The 22,883-nt window shown below is 27.3% G+C and overlaps 1 protein-coding gene across 1 annotated transcript in view; it reads right to left on the minus strand.

The window, feature by feature from the left end:
- The window catches only part of LOC136986507 (uncharacterized), a 114,980-nt gene that overhangs the window by 75,669 nt on the left and 16,428 nt on the right, over nucleotides 1-22,883 (minus strand). Inside the window, exons 3-8 of the mRNA XM_067284060.1 lie at nucleotides 19,867-19,941; nucleotides 16,109-16,172; nucleotides 11,668-11,805; nucleotides 8,663-8,753; nucleotides 7,401-7,495; nucleotides 2,302-2,420 (exon numbers count right to left, since the gene is read on the minus strand). Coding sequence (XP_067140161.1) covers nucleotides 2,302-2,420; nucleotides 7,401-7,495; nucleotides 8,663-8,753; nucleotides 11,668-11,805; nucleotides 16,109-16,172; nucleotides 19,867-19,941 — 582 coding nt within the window. The remainder of the gene's footprint in view (nucleotides 1-2,301; nucleotides 2,421-7,400; nucleotides 7,496-8,662; nucleotides 8,754-11,667; nucleotides 11,806-16,108; nucleotides 16,173-19,866; nucleotides 19,942-22,883) is intronic.

The following is a 22,883-nucleotide window of genomic DNA, read 5'->3' on the forward strand; positions in this document are numbered from 1 at the left end:
TAATATAATATAATTATATACAGGGTGGGCCAGCGAAAACGAAACGGCAGAGTGTTCGTGTTCGTCCAAGCAAAGCACTCGGACAGGTCGATTTTACTCTCGAGGGGACATCTTTTGCAATAAAGTTTTTGCGATTCTGAATATTAACTAAACAAACATTTTTTTCGAAATAAATGTTTGTTTAGTTAATACAAAATAAATGAGTTTTTAAAATTTTTTGTCGTCTGTTGTATTCAGAATCGCAAAAACTTTATTGCAAAAGATGTCCCCTCGAGCAAAAAATCGACCTGTCCGAGCGCTTTGCTTGGACGAACATGAACACTCTGCCGTTTCGTTTTCGCTGGCCCACCCTGTATATATATATATATATATATATACATACATACATACACACACACATATTATTATAAACCAGGGGTGGCCAACAAGTCGATCGCCAAGCCAATTTTGGTCAATCGCTAGCGATGTCTTGACTTAATGTATTATATTTGTAACCGAACTCAATCAACTGTAAGCATGCAGTTATGACTCGACTCATAAGCAGTGAGTGCACTTCGTACTGAAACACAGTGTATAAACATAGTATGTATTTCATACTCCCCCTCCAACTTAGACTATGCCTATGACAACAAGTTGATCGCGACACATTTTTACGATAAAATGTAGATCTTATGTGCACAAAAGTTGGCCACCCCTGTTATAAACCAATTGACTAAAAGGTCATTACAGTATTTATAATGCCTGGCCATTATGAATGACTAAAACAGTCATGCAGTCTGATAAAATTGTGATTAATTTATTAAATTGACTAGACATTATAAATAAAAGTACACTCCTTCAAGTGGAATTTTTGTTTTTGATTTTCTAAAACAAAAATTCCACTTATTTTGTTATGAATTATTTATTTTTGTGAATTATTTTAACAACAACACATTTGTATTATATGCATTGTGAAAATCATATTTAAATTTAAATAAATAATATCTGGTCTCTATTTTCATCTACCTAATTCTGTTCTTGAGATAGTGTAAAAATTTTGAATTGAAATCATGTAACTTCTGGGCCAGACTGGAAGTTCTTATATAGTTAACTGGGATATCCAGCCCCCAAGCTTTTCACATCTGGTCTAGATTTTCATCTATCTAATCTCAAGAACAAAGCTAGAGATTAATGACGGACAGATGAACAACAGACAATGGGAATATATAGCAAAATGAAAATTGCAGTCCAATCACAAAAATAATAAACTGAAGTTGTAATAATAAAATATCTAAGTTGCTTATATGTTGTTGTAATATTTATTAATAAAAATCTGTTAAACATTTTAAATTTCAAAAGAAAATGTTTTATATATACAATGGAACCTCGCTTAACGAGCACCTCGGATAACGAGCAAAATAAATTGTGAAAAAATGACTTGCTTAACGAGAGAATTTTCGCATAATGAGTGGCCAGGAGAGGGGAAGTCCTGAATTGTGTGCATGCTCCATCTAGCACTCGTTCAGCTAGCATCTTAGTGTCACTTGTGATCACCCATTTTTCCAAACTTTTTCCAACACATTACACATAAACATCAACAATCATAACACATTATATAATAAACCCGCCAAACGATATGCCAAATTCTTGGGCTACGTAAAGGCTATAATTTTATATTAGAAATTAATTAATTTGACTGGAGGTAGGTAGTTATGCCGCCATCTTGTATTAAATTTAATGACCGATTCCAAATTAAATTCCAGAAATGTCTAAATTAAAAAATTTATTTATTTATAATTATTAAATTTAATACGAGATGGAAACATAACTGCCTACCTCTAGTCAAAATTAATTTATTTCTAATATTTAATTATAGCCTTTGCATAGCCCAAGAATTTGGTATATCAGTTGGCGTGTTTATTGGACAAATTATCCGATTTTTTTTTTGTTTTCTGCAAATCAAATTCACATTTCAAGTTGGTTCATTCCGCACTATAAGAAAAGATGATGATTCACACTCCTTAACAATGTTTATTGTATAATTTTCTTCAAATAAACATTATATATAAATATTTGAGTATGTTTTATGGCATAGAACACATTATCGTATTTTACATTAATTTCTACAGGAAAAATTGTTTCACTTAACTAGTGTTTCGCGTTATGAGTAAGACTCTGGAATGAACTATGCTCATTAAGTGAGTTTCCACTGTATATTTAACAACAAAGTTTTTAAAATTTTACATTAGAATAAATAGTTTACTACAAAAATTTAACTTAAGAAAAATATATAATAATATTGAAAAGACTAAATACACTTACGAAGAATTCATTATTACTTCTTTATATTTATCTTCCAGAAAATCACCTTTAATAAGTTTGTACTCTCCATGTATTTTCCCATACCATTTCATCCAAAACCTAAAATGTGTATTCATTGTCTAAACAGAAATGTAAATATATTTTAATAATTTCAAAACAGAGATTATTCACATATGTTCAGATTATCAAATTTTTAATATATTTAATTTTTATAACAACTAGCGTGAAACAGTCTTTTATGCGGGGGATAGGGACCGCATTAAAAAAAACGCATAAAAAGAAATCGCACGAAACTTCACGAATGGCTGTAAAAAATAGTTTTCGCAACACAATTAAAAAAATATTTTTTTTATGCGGTGAATAGGGAACGCATAAAAAAAGTCTCACATAGAAAATAACTCAAAACCGTACGAAATAGAATTTATTGACAACAGATGTCAGCACTTGACTGCATCGTCTGGTCTATCGTCTGTTTTACATATTTTTGTCCAGGTGGTGTTTTGTTGACTTAAAAAGTAAATTATTTCATTTTTCGTATATTCATGCAATAATATTACTATAATAAGTGCATTTATGCTATAATAAGTTTATTTAGCTATAATAAGTCAACGTGAGACATGAATCGCACGAGACTAGTCGCCAACTATACCGCACAAATAAAAAAAAAATCCGCACAAAAAAACCGCATAAATTAAAAATTCGCATTAAAAAAATCGCACATAAAAAGAGCGCATAAAAACAGGTTTGACTGTATTTAATTTTTATAAACAACTAGCATGAAACAGTCTTCTAAGTATGATTAAGTTCTATTTTCAACACTTGGCTTTAAATTATTTGACTGCAAGTTAAAAATACCATTATACCAGAAACTATTCACTAATTTTTCAACTGCAAATTGTCAACTTTATTCACTTTTACTCTAATTTACAATCACATTTACATATTATATGATTTATTGAAAAGCATTGTTAGTTACTATGTACTGCACACTGCATTACTACAAACAAACTACTTCAAACAACCTTTACTCTGCAGTAAAATTAATTCTTTAATCTAACGTTTTCGGTTAGCTTTACTAACCCTCTTCAGGATTGCCAAAAAAACCGTTATTTCGAAAAATACGTTCGAAAAACTCTTTACAATTTAGAATGTTTTTAAACTTTCTGGCTGCGCAATCTCAGATCATTCTTTCACAGCTGCATATCGGCCGCTCTCCAAGCTGAAGGGATTCGATATGATTCTTTAAAATTAATGCTTTGTTCTTTTTCATTGTACTTGTTAATACACCACGCCTCCGTATATTTAAGTTGCCTTATATTTGCCACTTTCTGCACAATTTTTGCATCGTCCCAGTTGATAGACACCTCGTCCGGATCCGCTATCGCATAGTTGGCTAACGCCGTAACTGGTTGCCTGCATCTTACATTTCTTTTATGCTCCTCTAACCTTACCGCCAGCGATCTCTTCGTGGCCCCTATATAATACAGCTCCGTACTCCTCCTTTTATCCTGCACTGGTATTCTATAAACCCCTGGAATTTTCATTCTGTCTATGGGCGCTTTGTCGTTCCGTAGCAACTGAAATACAGTAGGGTTCCTCCTGTATGCTATTTTTTTATTCTTCTCTATTCCTATTCTTCTATATATGTTGCTTAATTGAGCTCTATACTCCATTATGGTAAATTCTCCCTTTTCTTTACTCTCGTTATTACCTTTCTCTATTTCTTGCACCAACCGTTTTATTTTGCTACTCTTTACTCCTACATTTTCTGCTATTTTCTTGATGTATTCTACCTCCCTTCTTGTGTCTTGCATCCTGCTACAATGCATGTACGCTCTTCTAAGCAGTGCTCTGAAGGCTGCCAACTTGTAGTTCGTCGGGTTATGGGAAGCCCATGGTATCATCTCTGGAATGTACGATGGTTTACGATACACTTTAGTAGTTATTTTTCCTTCTTCCTCCACTTCTACATCTATGTCCAGGAAATGTATTTTTCTATGGCTCTGCTGTTCTATTTCTAGCTCCAGCCCGAAGATATTGTTATTTATATCTCGACTAAATTTTTCCACGTCTGGCTTCTCGTTCCATATAATACATACATCATCTACATATCTTGCATACAGCAATATTTTTCCTTTATATTTATGCAATTTGCTACTTTCCAGAGATCTTACTACTAATTCGCATAATAACCCTGACACGGGGCTACCCATTGGCACGCCCCTATGTTGCTTGTATGTAGTATCTTCAAACTCGAAGAACGACGAAAAAGTGGCTAAGTGCGCCAATTCTAATACTTGCCTTCTTACTTTTGCTGCATTTTCTACCTTTTCTAACAAAAAATCTCTCAAGTGCCCAAAACACGGCTTCAACTTTACCAATGGGTACATTGCCTTAAAATCGAAGACTGTCATGTAGCTTTTTTCGTTTAATTTCAATTGCTTTAACTTCTGTATTACCTCTACTGCCTGTGTTACGCTATATTGATGTGCAGGCATGTTTATCATAATAAATTCTTTGAGCTTCCTTTCTAGCAATATCGTAGGAGCAGAGCACTTATCTATCACCGGCCTTATGCTTTTTCCCGGTTTATGGGTCTTCGCAAACCCGAATAGTCTTGGAACGGCCGGGGAGGATACGATAATCTTCGTCATTCGCAGCTGCTTAGCCAAAGCTGTCTTACTAAACCGTTTTACTCTTGCTTGCATCTGGTCTACAATCTTTGGGTGCGTTACCCTGCATTGAGTGTCCTTTATGTAATCTGCTAGCAGTTCTTTATACATGCCCTTCTTCATAATTACCATGTTTTTAGACTTGTCCGCCCTTGTTAGCACTACATCATTATCATTCATCCATTTTTTACTTTCTCTTATATCTTTCCATGTCTTGTCCTGAGTTTTTCTTTTACATTCACTGTTAATTTTAAAAACCGTTCTCCATCTGAATGCCTCTTTTTTGAGCTCACTGAGCCCTTCCAACGCCTGCTCAACATCGGGGATAATTCTTTCATATCTGAGCTTAGGGCGCGGAACGTATTTGGGACCCCACTTACAAGCCTCCTTTAAGCATCTTGGTGGTAAGAGTTTTTCAAACGTATTTTTCGAAATAACGGTTTTTTTGGCAATCCTGAAGAGGGTTAGTAAAGCTAACCGAAAACGTTAGATTAAAGAATTAATTTTACTGCAGAGTAAAGGTTGTTTGAAGCATTGTTAGTATCAATTACCAGAAACTAATTATTGTTAAAGCATAAATCTCCATTTCATAAAACACATAATCAATCCATGAAAACTTGTTTCAAAAGGACAGTTACATCAAATAATACAATACCAACAAGAATCATTTCTTAATTAAATTAAACCATTTTCAATATTGATTTGCAATATTTTATGTTATTGAGATTTGAAAAATCAAACTTCAATTAAAATAAAAAGGTAAGGAAATTTGAAAAATCCTTTTTATAAAGACATTAATATAAAACTAGATATTCTAGTAGAATTAAATAGAAGAATTATTATAAATTTTAATTCACCAACTACAATTTTGAGAATGTAACAGAAAGAAAATTTTTTTATTATTGTCACCAAAAGATTATTTTTGAATTAATATATAAATCTGCCCTATCTGCAATTTGATTCAATTACCATGTAAAGTTGATTTCTTTTTATTTTGTAAACAAATAATTTTCTATTTATCTTTTTGCATGTTCATTTGAGTTCTGTATTGTCCTTTCATCATATTCTTTATTCTCCCTGGTTATTTAATTCACATCAGATACTAAAATTTTTCTCATGACAAGTTTTGAATATCTTCTTTCAATAAGCCATTTTTAAAAATTAAAAATAGTTTAAAATTTATAATTTTTAAAATCTCAAAACCTATTACATTATGTAATAAGTTTCAAAATTATTAGAATAAATAAGGTGTTTTAATTTATATCTGTAATTAATATTATTAATATTTGAAATTAACCACTTTCTATATATTTTTATACAATTAGTTAATTTATAAAATTAAGATTTTTAGTGTTTTAAAATAACTCTTAAAATTATTATGTAATATAAATAGGCTTAAGTTTAGAAAGAGAGAAGAAATTTCTGATCAAATATTTGGTCAAAATGATATTTTTTTTAAAATAAATATGCATTAAATTCACACAACATTCATGAATAAAAAAAAAATCTTTAGAATTAAATATTTTTCTGCGAATAAATAATACTACAGATGCATGCAAACGAAGTAAAATATTAAAAATGCATTTAAAAAATAAAATATTTAATTGCTATATTATTCATCATCTTCATAAATGTAAATTAAAAGCGAAATATTAATTATTATTTATTGATGCATTCTGACAACAATAAAATAGAATAATAATTTGATATATGATTCATCTAAATATAATTTTTTTCTTTAGACTCCATATATGTGTAGAATTTGAAGAAAATATCTAAATATATAATAAACTAAAAATCTAAATATATAATAATATAAACTCTAAATTTTAACTATAATAAACTAAAAATCATTATTATTTTATATAAATCATATGATAAATTACACTCAAACCTGTTTTTGTGTGGTGGATAGGGACCCATAAAAGAAAACGCATTAAAAAAAAATAATAATAAATAAATAAATAAATAAAAACCGCACAAAACTTCAGGAGTAGCTATAAAAAGTAGTTTTCACAAAACAATTAAAAAGTATTTTTTTTATGGGATGAATAGGGACCCCATAAAAAAAGTCTCACATAGAAAATAACTCAAAACCTTACGAAATAACTAGGAATTGCTTTTCTAACTCCTTGGGCCTTTTTCTGCAATCCCTAATAGGAAAAAAATCCTTAAATTTTTTTCTGAATTAAAGAATTTTTTTAATATTAATTAATTATTTCCACTTAAATTTTTTTACTGAAAAAAAAATGAAAAAAACCTGATGATGTCATAGAAAACATCCAGTAGAGTTAAAAAAATTTTACAGAAGTCAATTATGTTCCAATTTGATTGAAATTTTCATATATTGCACAAAAAAAAAAAAAAAAAAAAAATCGCACAAAAACAGGTTTGAGTGTATAGTACTTTGTTAATTTTTCGTCTTACCTCAGCATATTTTGCTGGTACATCAGATTTTTCGATCCCAACACACAATTTACATGACGTTGCTGCTGCCATTTGTAATACTACTTGCCCAACTCCTTAAAGAAGAGAGAAATTAAAAACAATTAATGAAAACATTTGTATTTTTGTAAATTTATTTTTATGCACATACTAGAAAAATAATTTTAAAACCACTTTGCATTTATATAGAGAGAAAATACAAAGCTAAAATTAGTTTGCTGGATATAATCAGTCACTTTTATAACCACTTAAAAGAGGTTTTTTGGACAAATAAACTGAAATGTTATGTCCTTCAAATCTGATGCTCACCTGAGTTCAAGAATTACTCAGATGATGATTAATTCTCAGATATTTTATTTAAATGCATTTCTGATCAGAATTCTCGCCAATCCCTCTTCAGTAAAGGTACAATCTGTGACAGAGCCTACACTGATATTTCATATTCTTCGAAATCAATATATTAAAAACTTAAATATTGAAATTTCAGAATTTGTTATTGCTTTTAAAACTTGCTTTTCTTTTCTATTAATAACTCATACAATTTTCTGGGCCTAAAAATCTCTCTCTACTATCAAATTAATTTAAGACATCATTTACAATTTTCGTTTGTAGTTTTCTTTTAGAAAATTTATATTATTACATATAAATTTACTTTTTACAAGTTGCACTATTTTATAATAAAACTTCTACAAAATAAGATTATAATTAACTTTTTAATCATAATAATATAATATGATATAGTAATATAAAGATATATTTTTATTAGCAAAATAAAAAAGAAAAAAAACAAGAAAATGTTAAAATAAAGCTGATTTTATATTTATTGTTTTTGAAACAGAAAAGCCACATTCTATTTAAAAAGATATAAATAATGGAAAATACATAAATGCTTATATCCTATTGTCAGTTAAACTGACACTAAACAATTTTATTGTAAAAATTGATAATATTTGTTTTATTATTTTTCCATAAAAAATATAGTAATAAATATATAAGCAATAGTTAATTTAAAATGAATTGTTATGTTACTCTTCTTCAAGACTTTCATAAATTTAAATAATAATATTTAATTATATTTAAATTAACAAATATGAGTGCTTTTAGAATATGAAATAAATTTGATAAAGTCTATTGTAATAGAACTTCAGCAATCAATTTTAAAATATAATTCATACCTTATAACTAAACCATATTGATACATTTTAAAATTTTTAATATAGTCATAACTAAAATAAAATACCTACCACTTCCAAGGTCTATGAATACATCATCATCATCAATTTCAAATTCGTTTATCATCTGTGCTATAAATTCATATGATGTTTCTCCATAAACCTAAAACAGAAAAATCGTTCTAGTGTAAATTTCAATTTTCATGCAAAACTCTAAAGCAAAAAATTAAAAAACAAATCTGCAATAATTTTTAAAGCTAATTACTTTTAAATTTCAGATTCTTTTTATTGTTAATTAAACTTTAAATTTTGTTTTTGACATTAATTTCATAATATATATGCTAATTTCTTGTGATTAGTAAAAATGTCAGGTTAATGACATATTGCATTGATCAGACATAAAATTTCTGATCCCCAGGACATCATTGGAAACTAGAAAATTTTGTCTGACAATCAAAAATCATCACTGAAAACTTTAAACTAATTACCAATTCACTTCTTCCTCTCAGAAAAAAACAATGATAAAATGCACTTAATGCATTAGAAATGTAATGCAATTATTGCATGAAATGACTATCTATAATTCAAATTTACTCAGAAATTTAATCTGACAGTTTTTCCAACTTTACATTTTATTAAAAAAATACCCATTCAGTTTGCTCTGGTTGCTAACTAGATTATTGTAACAGACTGTTTAATCACTTAATTAAAATAAATATGAAATGCCATCCATATTTTAAATAAATTTCAGTAGAAAATTATATAATATTTTCATTGTTTTGTATTCAAAGTAACATTTTTCAACTTAATTGAATAATTTAACATTTCATGTTTATGTATTTTTTTTATCATATTAAAAATTAAACTGCTGTTAGATGGCTGATTATCTGACATAGTTGGATCTAACTTACATATAACTGACCACTTAATTTATTTAAACATAATCTTATTTTATTTTTATTCATTTTTCTTAATTTAGTCTTAGGACACATTCACTAATTTGCTATTCACTGAATGCCAAGAAAATATTTAGCGAATATCAGGCAGTGTGGATGGTGATGAATATTCAGTATTTGCCATTTCACAATTTTTGTCATTAAACTGTACTGAATTTAAGGAGATAAATATTCACCTGCATACATTTGTGTTGTCCATCCACACAGTTGTGCTTGAATTTGTGTATCTTCTTGTTTATGGTCATCAGTATTACTATTTTAGTCTTTTATAATCTAGATCTAGTCTTTATTTTTTTACTTAGCTTATTTTTCAATTTGGTTTTATTGTGTTGTTTTAAAAAACACTGTTTTTAAGCTGCAATTTTAAAAAGTTGTAGACTGATAAATTCCAACTGTCGTCTGTCTGTCTTTCCTTAATCTCAAGAACAGAGTTAGATAAATGAAAGACGAGACCAGTTATGGTAACCTTAGGAGCAATTAACTATATATAAACTTCCAATGCAAACCAAAGTCACATTATTTCAATTCAAAAATTTTCCCACGAAAGCAGTCAATAGATGACCAGCATGACTATTGTTAAAGGAAAAGTGTGATGTACAGGGGAAAGACACTAATAATAATAATTTGAGGTGAAGAGCATACATTTTAAATTAAATAAATTTAAAATATGATTAAAAATTTCAGCCAGGCATTGTGACATTTCACAATGCCTGGCTGAAATTGTGAAATGTCACAATAAATAATTGTTCATTTATATTTTTCTGGTTTAAAGTAATACCATCCACCATTTTCTTTTAGACTTTTTTTCATTAATAGAGTGAACTACTCAACTATAAAAACAGTGACACAAATTATTGTTTAAAATTGACCATTTTCTAATCTCAGATGAACATTCATCATTCCCACAATGAATTGGTGTTCAGCAAATAATAATTGAATGTGTGTGTGTGTGTGTGTGTGTGTGTGTGTGTGTGTGTATACGCACGCACACACTCGCAAAGTGACAAACAGCTGTAAGACAGAGTAATGGTAATAAATTTGCTTCTGATAAGTAGCAGTTGGATAATTATCAGTAAATATATATCAATAAATAAAATTATAAAAAAGTATATTTTTACAATTATGATTGATTTTGAAGTAAAAACTTTCACTAAGGAGTCAAATTGCTATGAGTGAGTGATATCAAATGTTCACCTAGCAGTGCATTCAATTCATTCTAATTATAATCAAAAGAAATGAACTGAAATATATTATTTTTTGATATAACTTGTTAAAAATTACTCATCATGAAGTTTAAGAAAAATTTAAAGTGCTTTTAAAATGAATTTAATACAAGCTTTCTTATTGAATTATTTTTGCTTTATGAGATCAATTTAAGGAAAAGCTAAATGTAAATAATGTACATACATGAATTCTATATTGAATTACAGACTGGTATGCAGTTTTCATTCATTTCATATATTTCACATTAAAATAGTTTGAGAAGAATCTTATTTATTCACAATAACCAAATATAGCTGTTAGAATATATAATATACATTATTATAAAGTTAATGGAATAATGCACACTATTATAAACACCAAATGATTGCAAATAGATTATATTTAGATTTGCCATAAATCTGCAATTAGTCAGAACAGTCAAGGATTTATAAGGTTGTCTAAGATTCCTAAATCATTATCAATAAAGTATACATATTGAAGAAACAAATGTAAATTATTCATTCAAATCTCTAAAAATTGATTTTGTATTACTGTTAGGATGTCAAAACGTAGTGTTTGTGTACTTATAGTATCCAAAAGAAACTGTACTCGAAAATTTAGCATTTGTAAAAAAAATGTGGATCAACAATAGACAATATACTACATATTGATGAGAACTAGTAAAAGTTCTTGATGACCTAGAAATTTGGTAAAATTTCAAGCTTTGAATTAATTATTTTTTTTATTATGTACCTTTTCTTATATAATCATCTTTTATATAAAAAAAATGAAGTAAAACAATTATATGAATAAAGTTATATGCAAATTAAATAACTTTATTTAATATAACACAAAAATATGTTTTCTATTAAATTATCCAATTTTTATTATAACAATTTAAAACATTATATTACCAACCTCTGGTGAAAAGGGCTCATATTGGTTTAATTTATCAGGATCAGTCACAGACAAATTATAAACCTGCTGCAAAATGTGACGCAACAAACCAGTTGAAGGTCGAGTTTGAAGTTGGATAGGTCGTGATGTTCCTTTCCACTTAAATAAATAAATATTTTTGTAAATTAGATTTTATAAAAATAAATTATTAAAATATAAAATAAATAACAAAGTAAGTTTTTGTATAATTTTAACCTTGTTTTTATAATTAAAATGAAAATCAGTATATAATATAAACTTATTAATCTCAAAAAATTAAATTTTATTCTATGCTGAAAACTAATAAACAATAAAAATATCTATAAATAGATAATACACATAAAAGACAAAATTTTGAATTATTTCAGTTAAAAATCATTACTTTGCATAAATTAATAAGATAAGATTTACTTTGCAGAGGGTGCTTACACATTTTTAGAACGACTTTTAGAATGAAATTTAGATTATGACTGGTAGTCTTATCACAACAGAATTCTACTCTTCAAAGGTTCTGTGGATAAAGATATGGCATTTATTTCTTAAGTACCATTCCATTAAAACATTACTTTGATATATGCAGAATTGATTTTAACATTCATTGTTAATTTTCTGTTGCAAAAATCTCTTTTCCTCTTTTGAGAGAATAATGATCTTTTTTGTTGCAACCATTAAGTAGATCCATGCTTCATAAATAGTCACAATATATTTCTCCCTCTTTAGAAGTGAATGGATCAGCCATTCAGAAAAGCATTTCTTGGTAGCTTATTTCCTCATTCAATTAAGCATTTGAGTTTCTGGACAAGACAGTGTTACATTGATGCAATGATTCTATGTAATAAGATCCATGGAAATATCATATGGATAGTTTATTATGGGCACCAATAAACCAATGTACAAAATCTTGATTTTTAGCCAAACTTTCATAACTCAAAACTTTTAACTCAAAGTCCAAATTTCTTACCCCAACCAATTTGAGTTAACCAGGGGCCGTATTCTGGTCACTTATCTCTTGTCTCTTCTTTCACCGACAAATGATGTCAAAGCAGACAGCTGTGTATGAGAGACAAATTCTCTCTTTCACCGACAAATGATGTCAAAGCAGACAGCTGTGTATGAGAGACGAAATTTGTCTCTCATACAGTAGCGATTCTGGTCACTCATAACAATCTCGTCTTTGTCGTTGACGTCATGATTCTATTCAGTTGATTTTACATTTTTGAGTTATCTGCGATTGCAACATGGTATAAAATTTTAACCAATGAAATTGTAAAATGTTCAAAAATGCAGAGTATGTAATCATGTGGCAAGGAAAGCACGTGTTCAAATAAAGCACATAATTTTGACAAAGTTACTTTTTTTAATAACGTTTTTACAGATTGTAATGTCAATTTGTCTCTTAACAAATAAAAATTTTAATAACCTAAGTTGGAAAAGCGTGTATACTTAGATATTTTTTGAAATATTACCATCTAATTTCTCCTTAACTATCTAAGTAAGATTAACATCATATTCGATAGTTCAATAATTAATAATTTAAAAAAATATTTAAAAAATGGAATTGGTTATTATTTTGGAATTGGTATTGGAAAAAAATCAGAAGCGTTTTCTCTTTCAAAATATTTTTTCCTGAGACAGAGAACATTCTCTAATATGATTGTACTGTACAGCACGAGTAGCATTGAGTCATCCGTATTGGATATAACGAAATCAAGGTGAAAGACAATAGACCAGTTGAAAGACAACTATCCACTCAGCTCTGATAAACAAGAGAAGCAAAGAGAGAAAAAGTTGTCCAGAATCGTGTTTAGAGAAATGCGATGATCTCTTGAGACATAAACAAATGATTAGCCAATCAGTGACCAGCTTGTGAGAGACAACGACCAGAATACAGCCCCAGGTTCCACTGTAAGTTTAATCAAAATTATTCGCAGTAAACTATTTCTGTTGAAATTTCTTGATACTGATTCAAAATAATGTTTTGTTATCTTTTTTAATGTAGAACATGGATTACCATATTTTACGGACTATAAGATGCTATGGACTATAAGGCGCACCTAAATTTTTAAGCAATTTAAAAAAAAAAATACCTATAAGACGCTACGGACTATAAGACGCACCTGAATTTTGGAAGCAAATTTTCGAAGAAAAAAGTGCATCTTATAGTCCGTAAAATACGGTATATATTTTCTTGGCAATTCTATACTGATGCCATTTTGAGCAAACAGATGTGATAATTTTAATATTTCTGGCAGTCATATTTTTCCATTATTAATTGATAAAATAATTGGCTTATGTCAGAATTCACAACAACCATTTTTTCAAGTACAATGCAGTTAATAAAAAAATAATATGAAATAAATGACAATGTAATAATAATCTACTTAGTTAAAAATGGAAAATTTCTTTCAAAAATTGGCAGATGGCACCAAATCAGATAATTGGCTATGAATGAGATAGAAGTACAGTCGAATCGCAATAAGTCGACACCCAGATAACTCAACACCCTTGGTTAAGTAGTCAGTTTTCTGTGATCCCAGCCAACTTACATAGGCATTAATGTTAAAAAAACTCTGGTTTACTCGACACCATTTGACTCAACACCACTGGATAAGTCAACATACTTTTGCTGTCCCACACTCTGATAAGTCGACACCCCTCCTGAAAAAATGAATTCACTCCACAAGTGTGGTGCACAAACTCATTTTTTTCAGGAGGGGGAGTCGATTTATTTATTAATATATAATTAATATATTTAATAATATAATAATACATTATTATTATTAATATATATACATATTAATAAAAATGCCTTAACATTTTATGTATTTTTATGTATAAAATAATAACAGATAAACAAAAAGAAAATATACAATCTACATCAACGTCATACCAGAATCCAATTTTGCATTTTCTCATGCCAGAGGCATTAAGAATCCTTAGACGTTACTTGCCAACAAGTGACAATTGTGAAGATGATGTTTTCAAGGCATTCATGTTCATTGAAAAAGAAAGTCGAGATAGTTAAGTGCTTAAAACAAACAACACTAAACAAATTTTTCAGTTTATCATCTACAGAATAATTGTAAATGGAGAACACAATGTTTTGTAAGTCTATGTTACTGTATAAAGCACTACTGTATTTTATTAATTGTAGTTTTGTGGTTTTTTTTTCCAACTTTGCTTTAGTCGACACATCAGATAACTTGACACACTTCCACTTACCCTTGGGGTGTCAACTTATGTGGAGTCTACTGTATATATTTTTAAGGAATAAGCTTCATAGTACCATAATAGAACATCTTCATTTAAATAAAAAATTTTAGACTGAAAAAACAGTTACCAAAAAAGGTAGTGGTTTCTAATAAGACTGGACATAGTTCCATGATTATCTTGAATTATAGTTTAAACAAAAGATAACTTTATTAATATCATCATTTATTTAATGCTTGTTACTTTAGTTAAAAATGATTAAATTATATTTTTTATATAGAATGATTATTTAATGATTGTACCAATTATTGGAGAATCAATCATCACTTCACAATTAACTTGTGGAGGAGCCACTTAATGATTAGCAAATAATAAGTACATCGCTACTTACCACCTACCTGTAGCCAAATTACTTTGTTTTGGATTATTAATTAGACTTAAAATACAGTCTAACCTAAAAGTCCACAGATCATTTGCAGTGAGATAATATAAATAAAAATTCATTTATCATTTAATTTTTCATAAAATTTTTGAAATATTAAAATTTGCTAAAATTAAAAAAAAATAAATCATTTTTCAAAATAACTTTAAAGTATTCAACAAATCAGTCATTTAATTTTATGATAAAAATGTTTCTCAATTGGATGCACTTCCCCTGAAGATAAATTATAAAACTAAACTTTTAAGTTTTATAGCTCATCTTCATAGAAATTAGCTGTATTTACAGTACATATAACTTAGCTCATCTTGAGATTGATATTTTACATAATTTAACTCCAATAAAACAATTTTAACTGTTCATTAAAAATAATAATAATTTAACAGCATTTCTAAATTAAATCTCAAATTTACTCAAATAAAAAAGATAAATTATTGATTCTTTCAAATATCTCAAAATCATTAATTATTTTATTTTGTTTGTTTGCATGTATGTATGTGTATGTATGTATATATGTATATATATATATATATATATATATATATATATACATATATCAAACTATAGTTTATTGAAATAAAAAATTTCATAGAAACATGTATCAATGTACTGTACTTCACAGCATTAAATTTAGACATTTTCATGAAAAAATTTGTAGTTAAAATTTGATAATGATTGTACTGTTTACTATTAAAAAAATACAAATATTTTTTTAATGAATAAAAAAAAAACACATACAATCTACATACATAAATAAATATAAAATATTCTTACCAACTGAAGAACACTGTCAATCGCTCTATTATATTTTTCACATAAAGTCTTCATACTTTCATAACTATAAAAATTTAAAAATTTTAAATTTAATCTCTTATTTATACATATACTATAAATGTTTTTGATTTATATTATATTCATTAGCATATTTATGATTTTTAAAGAACAGATGCATCACACATTTCATTCTCAAACTCTGTTAATGCACATAATACTAAACAATTAGTAGAGTTAAAATGTTTTTGATTCAATTATAAATTGTTTTTCATTCATCAGATATTTTAAAAGTTTTTATTACATAGTTTATACTAACTATAATGCAATTTTTTAAATTAGCTTTATATTATTTGTTTGAAATTCATACCATAAAAAAAAGTTTCCCAAATTAACAATAAACTATCAAATCTGAAATTATTAATTATAAAAAAAAAGTTTTTATGTTAATATATTTTCTATTACATAAATTGATGAAAAAAAATTATAAATTTACAATTTAATTTTAATTTAGATATAAGTATTTAATTTTGAAACATTAAAAACAGATTAAATATAAATTATGTAATCTATGTTGAAAGTAATAAATAAATTTGAAATCAACCTTTATTAGTAAATAACCCAAAGTTTTAAGTTATATACTCATCTGTTTTTTTAATTTATAAAATAACTAATTTCAGTTCAGTTAATAGTTTATTTATAGCTTTACTGCATTATTAAAATAAAATATTTTATTCATTATATCAGTATTCATTAAAATGAAAAAAATTAACATGCCACAGAATTTACTAGAATGAACTGGATTTTTCTACAAGACACTAGAATGCAGAGGCTATATGGATGACCTAAATTTTGTCTATTATGAGTGGGCCTGACAAATGCAGTTTTGTTTTTACAAAGTTTAACAAACTTCTAATTTGTAATACTTACAAAAGTAGGTTTTGTAAATTAGATGTTTGTAAAAATCATTTGCTATGGAAAGATATCTATTTAAAATATAATTCATTTGATTATTATTCTTATATTAAACATTATACTAAACTATTACATATACATTTTGCAAAACAATCAAAAGGACAAATAACACTGTAGAATGTGTGTAATACCCATTACTTTTATTAGAAAAAACAAAGCTATATTTATTGAGTTAATTCTTCATAAATGTAAATTACATTTTCATGTAAATAAAATCCTTATTAACATAATAAACAAATATATTTTCATTTCTTCTCTGTAGTTTCCTGATTTATATAAATATTTTATTCATATTTTTGTTTTCTTAATAAAAAAACCATAACAAAAGTTTGGGCCAGACAAACAATTGTACAAATAAATAAAACATAAATTTTTTTTAATGAATATTCACTAAAGTTCATTTGTTTCTTAAAAATGAATTAAATATAATGTAATTTAAATCAAAAATAACAACTTAAAACAAAAACCAGATTAGTGTATTTATATAACATTTTGAAACTTCTGGGAATATCCAGACATTGTAATTTTCATTAATAATTTAGATATTTATCACATTAGTGCAGTATTTTGTTTGGTCTGTGACACAAACTGTTCTATGGGGATGAAAAAGAATGCAATCCATGAAAACTTAAAATATGAGATACCAGTTTTATTCAAATAATAGCTACTATTTAAGACTGCACATTTTCTCTGCAGTTACTATTTGAGGGTGGTTATTACTTCCTTTACAAGTAACTATTTGATGTCTGATATTGATAAAATATTTATGAAAGTTTATACTTGAAATGGCAACTAGGACCTATTTTTATAATGAGTGTTATATTCTACATACTAGTAATACAAAAATAATTAAAAAACACACCTACTATATATTGTATATTTTACATATTTCATTTTCTATTTAAGTTTCTATTAAATTTATAAATATGGTATCTATCTATGGTGCTTTATGATAATTAATTTTATATTGTTTATCTAAGTTTTCGGAAATCCTTAAAGAAAAACAGCTACTATTTGAGGGTAGTTATTTCAAGTTTTAAAGACAAAATGCAGTTATTATTCAAGGATGGTTGGTTACTATTTGAATGTGGTTATTATTCAAGTAAAGCCAGTACTGAAAAAGTAATAAAATATCCAATAAAAATAAATTTAATATTTTTAAAAATATTATTATTGTTATTTAAGTGAAATATAAAAAAATGATAATTCTGATGGAAATTGTCATGTTTAATATACTTATACAGGATTCAACCATGCTGGGAAGTTCATGCTATATGTGAGCAACAGCGTATTAAATTCTTGTCATTTGTATTATACTTTAATTACTCTTTAACTTGGTTTCACTTTCTCAATCAACAAGACTAAATTTTGGCATTAACTAATAAATTTCCTCTAATCATACAAAAATACCCAACCCACACTCACGTATGGCATGAACTTCTGAACATTGTTTTCATATGAACATTTATTCATGGTACATCCTGTACATTTGCAATAGATTTATAAGGAAATTATTAAACTTCTTATTCCCAGGAGTGCAGAATATTTTCAGGACCCAAAATTTCTCCAAAAATAGTGCACACTATTACACAAAATAAAACAACAATTTATGAACAAATAAATAATCAGCACTACATAGTTTGGAAAATTCAAAGTAAATCATACAAACAATCAACTAGGCATACCATATAATTTTCCATGCAACATTGAACTGATAAAATTAATGCAAAATTTTTTAAATTAAATAGAGCTTTAATATTAGCGCTCACTATCATAGGATAACATATACAATTATAAACTGGATGTAAATTTTGATTAATAGAAATAAAATTGAAGTTGTCACCAATGCTACAGATTACTTATTTTTAGCACAAAGTGTTAATTAACAGACTTTTGACATCAGAAAAATGAAAAATTTCCTTATGACGACCTTGCAATTTTTTCTGAAAAATTATTTAAGAAATGTGTAAACACAATTTTTTGCAAAAAAATAAGTTTTTTTAACAGTTTTTGACTGACTTTTCCTTATAATTATTATTGTTATTTTTTGTTTTAAAAATGCAATCATAATTTTAAAACGTTTTAAAATTTATTATAAAATAAAAAAAATTATTAACATTGACATGTATCTATGAAAAAATACAAAAAATAATGTTTATAAAATTATGATATTTGTATTTAGCTTTTCAATATAAATATCTTTTATGAATTGTTCTGAAAGTGCAAGATTAATAAACTATTGAAAAACTGTTTTAATTTACAAATTTTCCATGCAGGGAAGAGTAAATATTTTGTTTTAATTCATGCTTATGTAAAATTTCATCCATTAAATAGCATTGAAAAAGTTTTAAAATAAAAACAATTTTTTTTGATACTCTATCAGTTTCTCATAAAAACTGAAACTGTGGTTTGACAAGTGAGACAAACTTTGTGCTTGCAATAAGTTCAAGTAGTCAGTAATGTAACAAATGACTAAAGTGATCAGAAATAAAGTAAAGAACATTCCAATTCCACTTTTAAAATTGTTTCCCTGCATTTCGGCAAATTTTCCCAATTAATGTCGATAGGTTTAGTCAAGATGCTACTCCATTTTACTGTAATGTTTTTGCAGTTATTGTCATACTTTTTCTACTGCAAATTTCCCTGGGATGGCTTTAATTTCTCCCCAAACCTAGTTCATTCAATTGGATCTATTCTGCACCCCTGCTGATTCCTACATATAAAAGTTTAGAAAACTGTATCCTTGATTACAGTTATGTAACTATGTATATATATATTTTTTTTACCTTTTTGTATCATAATCATGTAGAACATAATTTTCCATAGCCAATTTCAATTCAGGAAAATCTTCACAGACCCATCTATAAAATAAGACATATATATATATATTAGTCAAATTAAATAATTATTTTATTTAAAAATTATTGTATGAATTATTAGTTTTATTAAAAACTGACTATGATAATTTAGTATTAAAATTTAAGTAGTATAAAAGTTAAGTAGTAATTAAAAGTATAAAATACAGTATATTAATAAATACATAAGACTAATACACTTGATGTCTATAATATAATGTTCAACAACCTTCAATGATGCAATCTATAAATTGGAGAAATAATCAATCTTAATCAATCTGATTTCATGGTGTTTAAGGTCTTAATATAGCCTACACACACACTGCTCTAATATATTAGATATGATCAATGAATTGAAATGAATTAAAAACATTGCCACCATGTATAACTTCCATCTCCACAAAATCTAGAAGTTTATTTCATTGTATGAATACACTCAATGATTTATCATCCACTATTACTGGTAAACCAATTTACTAATGATCAGTTAAAAATGCATTGGTAAATATACCAATAATTTGATACAAATAAAAACATCTGAAATGTAAAAAATTGCATTAAGTAAAAACTAGACAGCAGTCAAAATTTTAAGAGTTTTTCTTCGGTAAAAATAAGCTTGGTGCTTTGAAGCAAAATGTAGAAAAGAATAATACAGGTAAAAATCTTGTGGGTACCACTTCCAAGCACCAAGCTAATCTTCACTAAAGAAACTCCTAAGAAAAATTTTAGCTGTCGTCTAAATTAGCGCAAGTTTTTACTCGAAACAATTTTTTACATCTCAGATATTTTTGTTTGGATATCAATTGTTTTTTGTTTAATAATTGCATTATTACATCAGAACATATTATAATGATATACAGTACAATTCATAAGGTGCTGATCAAATGCATTGCTGACCAATGCTTTCCATACACCATTTTAAAAAAATCGTTAAAGTTTTAATTCACATAAATTTGAGCTTTTGTTATTCTGAGTAACATTTTGAATAAAATTAATTTGCTTCAATTCAATTTTATCCCTATAAGCATAAAATTAAGCCATAAAACTGCATTAGCTCTATGGGAATTCTGGGTTGATAGGTCAAAGTTTACAGAACTTTCATGAGCATCTCACCAATAACAAGGCTTAAGTTTAAAATTTGCTTTCTAGACCCAGTAGTTCTCTCTGCAAGCATCTGCAGTGCTAGAGAAAGAAAAAAAGAAAAAAATACAGCTGTTTTGGTAATTTTTGCACTTTTCAATTGCTTATATTTTGGCAACTGCTTTATAGAAAATTTTGAAATTTTGCACACTACCTAAGAAAACAATTATCTTTTAAATGATATATTCTGAATTACTTTTGATGTTTGGGGCAAAGAAATTGACCCCCAAAAATTGGCAACTCTAATTATGGTATATATAGTCAGTCAGCGACTTCTTACTTGGTAGGGAGTCACTGCCATGACTCTTTGGTAAAAATAATTAGACTTGTAATAACTTTCTTGAAGCCAAATATTTATTTATATGCACTTTCACATATACTGTATTTATATTTTCATATATTAAAGATGATATTAGTGACAAAAACTTTTATAGTTATCTTTAAAATTATTACTTTAGAGTTCTTTACAATTTTTAAAGTATAATATTGCAACACTATGCCGAACTGTTTGAAAATTTGTTTCTTTAATGATTACACTTAAAGCACAATAACAATTTTAGTTAACAAAAATCAAACACATTCAAATAAATCACAGCAACTAAAAAACTATAGCATGCTCTATTTTTCATACAATGAAACTATTGCTTCTCAACATAGAAGAAAGGGAATTCAATTGAACATAGAGCACTAGTGACTGTTCAGTTGCCAACTTGATGTGATTGTTTATTTGCTAAGTTAAAATTTAAAAATTACTGATAATTTACTGATAACATTTTTAAAATTTATTGTTTTATTGGTAATAAAAAAAGTTGGTAAATTTGCAATCCCTAACCCAAATATGCAGTGTTGGTTCTGTATTTATTAATTCAGAAACATGGCATCTTATACTGAGTTGTATAAATGCAACAAGATTTCCAAAAAAGCAAAAGTGTTAATCTACTCAGGCCATATTACAATTCCAAGTTAATGAGAATTTCAAACTTGAGTCACAGCCAAATTTCTGATATGGCAGGAATGAAAAAATCTCACACTTAAATGATATCAAACTAAAAATAAATTAGTTTATCACAGCAAATAAATATGAGTGACGTATTATTATTTTGTAAATGACAACCTCATTTTATCATAAATTTCACTGCCTTTGTAAAAATAATTTGTAATTTTTTTTATCAATGCATAGCTGTTTGAAACAAGTACAGTGGTATCTTGACTTATGAGTGACTTTTTATGAGCAACTTGTGAATTTTTCGATACATGAGCCATCTCTTGGCCAATTTTTTGCTTTGAGTTGAGAGCTAAAATTTAGGTTATGAGCCAGCTTCAGATACCCACCACTAGTTGGCAACTAGTACAGCAAATGCCACAGCGAACCATAGATTAAGAAAAAGATGGAAAACTGCCATAATTTCGTCATTTTTGTTACTCTTCCAATGTCTGACAGGCTACCTTATAGAAAAACACATGATCAAATGATACAGGCATTAGTTCATTTCCATGCTGTGTGGTGCCACTCTCTCTCATTTCTTGAATTTTCCATCTTTTCTTTCTTTATCTATGCAGCAAACACTAACATCTGCAAACCCAATTTATTGCAGTACATTCTATTGTGTTTTTATACAATATTTGTTATTTATAAGTATATTTTTCTTATTTAAAAACACGCAACAAAAAAATTTGAGGTGTTTTGGAGGGTCTGGAATGGATTAATGGCATTTCAATTTATTTCAATGGGAAAAATTTGACATACGAGTAATTTGAGTTACAAGTTCCGCCACAGAACGAATTAAACTCTTAAGACAAGATACCAC

Source organism: Centruroides vittatus, unplaced genomic scaffold, assembly GCF_030686945.1.
Source record: "Centruroides vittatus isolate TY-2023 unplaced genomic scaffold, ASM3068694v2 scaffold_1152, whole genome shotgun sequence".
Classification (NCBI taxonomy): Eukaryota; Metazoa; Arthropoda; class Arachnida; order Scorpiones; family Buthidae; genus Centruroides; species Centruroides vittatus.